We start from the raw sequence: 4642 nt of genomic DNA, 5'->3' as shown, positions 1-4642 counted from the left end.
AGGATGACAGCTGCCTTTGGAGCCCCTACACATCGTAACAATGGTTAGGTGAGAGACTTTTTGTATAACTTGTCATTTCTGACGGTGTATCTGACTGCTCTTTGCTTTACAGTTCTAGCTTCTTTTGGATCTTCTGGTAGTAAATCACTTTCCAAATAATTGATTATTGGAGTCATCCAACCGTGCTCGGTTTGTATGTGCATCTGGTCGGTCAGATTGATGCTTGGAAACTGTAGCTGTTCCATATATACGACCGGGTTAGCCTCCATCTCATCCGTAGCCAACCTAGATAGGGTCTCTGCCTGCTCATTTTTTGCTCTAGGGACTTGCTGGATTTGGATGTCTTTGAAGAATTGTCTGTATTGGTTGACCATGGTTAGATATTTAGTCATCCTCTTTTCTTTTGCTTCATATAGCCCGTTCACTTGATTCACAATTAGTTGTGAGTTGCTACTAACTTCGATGTTCTGAATGTCAAGGACTTTTGCTATACGAAGACCTACTATTAATGCTTCATATTCTGCTTCATTGTTTGAGGCCTTGAATTGGAAGTGTAGTGCATACCGTATTTGGAATCCTCCTGGGCTGACTAGGAGCAATCCCGCTACACTCCCCTGTGCGTTGCTAGAACCATCCACTGAAAATATCCATCTTTTGATGCTTTCGGAAGTGGCCTCTTCTTCTTGCTCATGCTTTGGTTCAGATTCAAGGATGAAATCAGCTAGGACCTGTGCTTTAATAGCTGGTCTTGGTCGGAACTCTATCTGATGCTCGCTTAGCTCAACTGCCCATGATACCAGTCTGGTCGATGCAGTATTTTCTTCAAGGGAAAATTTGTTAATACTGCAATAGGATGTGACTGAAAATATGGTCTCAGTTTTCTGGCTGCTATGACCAGGGCCAAAGCTTGCTTGTCCACTTCTGGATATCTTGTTTCAGCATCAAGGAGCACATGGCTCACATAGTAAATGGGGTTTTGCTATTTTCCTTCATCTTGCACTAGTACTGCACTAACAGCCGGGGCGAAGTTGCCAAGTAGACGATTAGTTCCTTTCTTGTGGTCGGTCGTACGAGCAGGGATGGAGTAGTTAGCTTTTCTTTCAGATGTTCGAAAGCTTGTTGACACTCCTCGCTCCATTCTGGTACTCCCTTTTTGGAAATATTTTTTAAGGCTTGAAAGAAAGGTGAACATCTCTCTCCTGACCGGGCTATGAACCTGTTTAAGGCTGCTATCCGACTAGTGAGACTTTGTATTTCCTTGATGCTTTTTGGTGGTTTCATCTCTTGTATGGATTTTATTTTCTCCGGATTAGCTTCTATTCCTCTTTGGGATACCATGAACCCTAGAAATTTTCCTGAAGATACTCCAAAAGCGCATTTTTCTGGGTTGAGCTTCATTTTGTATGCTCGGAGTACCTCAAAGACTTCTGCTAGGTCTTTGAGGTGGTCGGATTGAGATGTGCTTTTTATTAACATGTCATCGACGTATACCTCCATATTTCTGCCTATCTCTTGCTCGAAAATTTTGCTAACCGCTCTCTGGTAGGTTGCCCTGGCATTTTTTAGACCAAAGGGCATTACTTTATAGTAGTAACTATCCCTGTCTGTCATGAATGCAGTGTGTTTCTGGTCATCTGGATTCATTAAGATTTGGTTATATCCTGAATAGGCATCCATAAAACTGAACATCTCATGACCGGCCGTTGCGTTGATAAGCAGGTCTATCCTTGGTAAAGGATAACAATCCTTTGGATAGGATTTGTTTAGGTCGGTATAGTCTGTGCACATTCTTCATTTTCTGGTTGCCTTCTTTACCATTACCACATTGGCCAACCAAGTTGGGTGGTCGATGGGTTTAATGAATCCGGACTGCTTCAGCTTCTGAGCCTCTGTTCGGATGGCCTCATGCTTTTCCAAACAAAAATTTCTTCTTTTTTGTATTACTGGAATTGCCTGAGGGTCAATATTTAACCTGTGCTCGGCTACTTTTCTGTTTATTCCGGGCATGTCTTCGGCCGACCATGCAAAGACGTCAGTATTTTTCTGTAGAAAGCTGGTTAGACTATTTTTGAACTCTTCTTCTTGTTCTGCTCTGATCATAGTTCCCTGATCTTCCCTTGAATTCAGCATAATCTTTTTCAATCTTTCTACTGGTTCGGCTCTTTGCATGTTTTCTTCATCGTGATCATCTCTGACTTCGACCGCCATGGTAGAACTTGTTTTTACTCGTTTTCTCATGTAATTGGCGTAGCTCTGCCGGCTTCCTTTTTTATCGGCGAAACATTCTCCTATTCCCTTTTTTGTTGGGAATTTCATCTTCATGTGTAAGGATGATACTACCGCCTCCAGAGTACAAAGGGTTGGTCGTCCTAAGATCATATTATAAGCTGACAAATCTCGGACGACCATAAAATTTGTTTGGATGACCCTGTCTCTGAGGTATTCGCCAATACGAAGATCTAATATGATGGTGCCCTCTGCTCAGGTTGAGGTTCCTGTAAAACCGTATAAGTGCGTCCCACAGGGGATCAGCATTTTCTCGTCTAGCTGTAATTTCTTGAAAGCTTCTGACGACAAGATATCTCCTGATGACCCTGTATCTACTAGGACTCTATGGACCTCTGTTCTGGCCAGAGTGACTTTGATGACAAGGGCATCGTCGTGGGGAGTGTTTACCCCATGTTTATCTTTGGTTGAAAAGGTGATCGGTTCTGAGGTGATCTTCTCATCTGGTTTCTCAAGCTCGGCATTCCCCACGTATCGTGCTTTTCTTTTGGCTTGTCTATTTGACTCCTCAGTTGGGCCACCGAACACGGTAAATATTGGTGGTCGTTTTTTATTGTCTCCTCCTTCCCATGGTCGGGACTTGTTTTGGCGTCCTTCTCTGCTTGGAGATCTATGCCTCTTCCTACCCCCTTCTATTTCCTTTTGATCAGGCTAGGTAGGTCGGAGATATTTTGTAAGCTGTCCTTGAGAAATGATCCTGTCAATTTCTTCTTTTAGCTGTCGGTAGTCATTTGTCCAGTGTCCGTGATCTTTGTGGAACTCGCAATATTTGCTTTTATCACGATTTCCTGGATGAGAATGTAACTTCTCGGGCCGCTGGAGAATTTCTCGATCTTTAATTTGCATCAGGATTTCCGATCTCCTCATGGTCGGTGACCTTTCCCGCTCAGGTCGACCATCCCTGGTCGGGTCTATGGTCGATTTTCTGATGGGTTGGTATTTTTCTTTGTATGTTTTTGCCTCAGTGATTGGATGCTCCTTCTTTCGAGATTCAATTGTTTTTGATATCTCTGATTGCTTGTGGCATCGTTCTCGGAGGTCATCATACATTTCAGGCATGTCATTCAAAAGTCTCTCAAGTAGGCCTTCATGGCTGAGTCCTTGGTACAAGGCGTGGAAGGCTATCTTTTCATCCAAAATTTCAATCTGCATGGTCAGATTATTGAATCTCGCAAGGAAATCTCTAATGGACTCCGTTCGCCCTTGTTTTACAGCAAACAAGGTTTGTTCTTTCTTTTTGGTTTCTACTCCGCTTTGGAAACGCAATAAGAAAGTCCGACTTAGATGTTCGAAACTCTTTATTGTGCCACGAGGCAGAGCTTGGTACCAATCTAACGCTGCTCCAGTCAATGATGCTGGGAAACTGCGGCGCATAGCTGCTTCATTGTGTATAGAAGTAGACATGACAGACTTATAATGGTTGATGTGATGCTTAGGACACTTCGATCCATCGTATGCCTTGAAGGTCGGACATTTGAAACCTATTGGCATCTTTGCTTCTGAGACGCTTTTGATGAAAGGATCCTCCTTTAAGACGGCGTATAGCTCTTCTTTTCCAAGCTTTAGCACTTTTTTGACTGTTTCGTCAATGTCGGTGATGCGCTTATTCATCTCTTCATCTCGCTTCTTTGAACCATTATGATTCTTTTTGTCCTTTGAAGCTTTTGCTGGATCTGTGCTACTTCCTCAATCTTCGTCTTCGTCGACTTGAGGATTCTTTTCTGGAATAACTTCTTTCGAGGTTCGAGATTTTGCCAGCTCTTTTTGAGATTGTTGAGGTATCTGGTCGATCACAGGTGGTCGGTCACGCTTGCTCCCCTCGGGACTTTTTTGTTTTTTCTGAGAATCTGCTTCGGAAGCAATTACGTGTTGCATAGCCATCCTGATCAACTCGCCTAAGGATGAGATTGCTTTTCTCATCTCAAATTGTTCCTTTTGAACTTTGACAATTTGATGCGTTGTTGCGAATTGATTTGCTTGAGTGTCTGGAAGAATTGGAGAATCTTGCTGAAAATCTGGAGTTCAGGAATTTTTTCTATTCCGCCCTGGTCGACCTCCTTTTCTCCGCCAGACACCTCTTCAATTACCAAACCTGATCTCGTCTTCATAATAACTTTTTGATCAAAGTTCCCACAGATGGCGCCAATTGTTGTTGCACAATCCTGTCCGTCCCTTCAGCCGGTTGAACCTGCACAGATGAGCTTGACCGTGGAGGTCGAGTTTTCACCTTCAACGATCTAGTTAGAAGTCCGACTAAGGGAAGCAAGAAAGTAATGAACAATAATAATACGAATAGTGATAGTTCTATTCAGCCTACCTTTCACTCATAATGTCATACCTTTTAATAGCTTTTTTT

At 42.9% G+C, this 4642-nt stretch overlaps 1 protein-coding gene across 1 annotated transcript; it reads right to left on the bottom strand.

The window, feature by feature from the left end:
* Positions 1-2937: 2937 nt before the first annotated feature.
* LOC149015848 (uncharacterized) lies at positions 2938-3897 on the bottom strand. Its single transcript, XM_089156612.1, has one exon. It carries the CDS (start codon positions 3895-3897, stop codon positions 2938-2940), a length of 960 nt encoding a protein of 319 aa, XP_089012738.1.
* Positions 3898-4642: the final 745 nt, after the last annotated feature.

This window comes from Hakea prostrata, chromosome 5 (assembly GCF_041222555.1).
Source record: "Hakea prostrata isolate BN-2017 chromosome 5, UWA_Hpros_2, whole genome shotgun sequence".
Classification (NCBI taxonomy): domain Eukaryota; kingdom Viridiplantae; phylum Streptophyta; class Magnoliopsida; order Proteales; family Proteaceae; genus Hakea; species Hakea prostrata.
The sequence above is the reverse complement of the archived record's forward strand: the minus strand, read 5'-3'. Positions and strand labels throughout refer to the sequence as shown.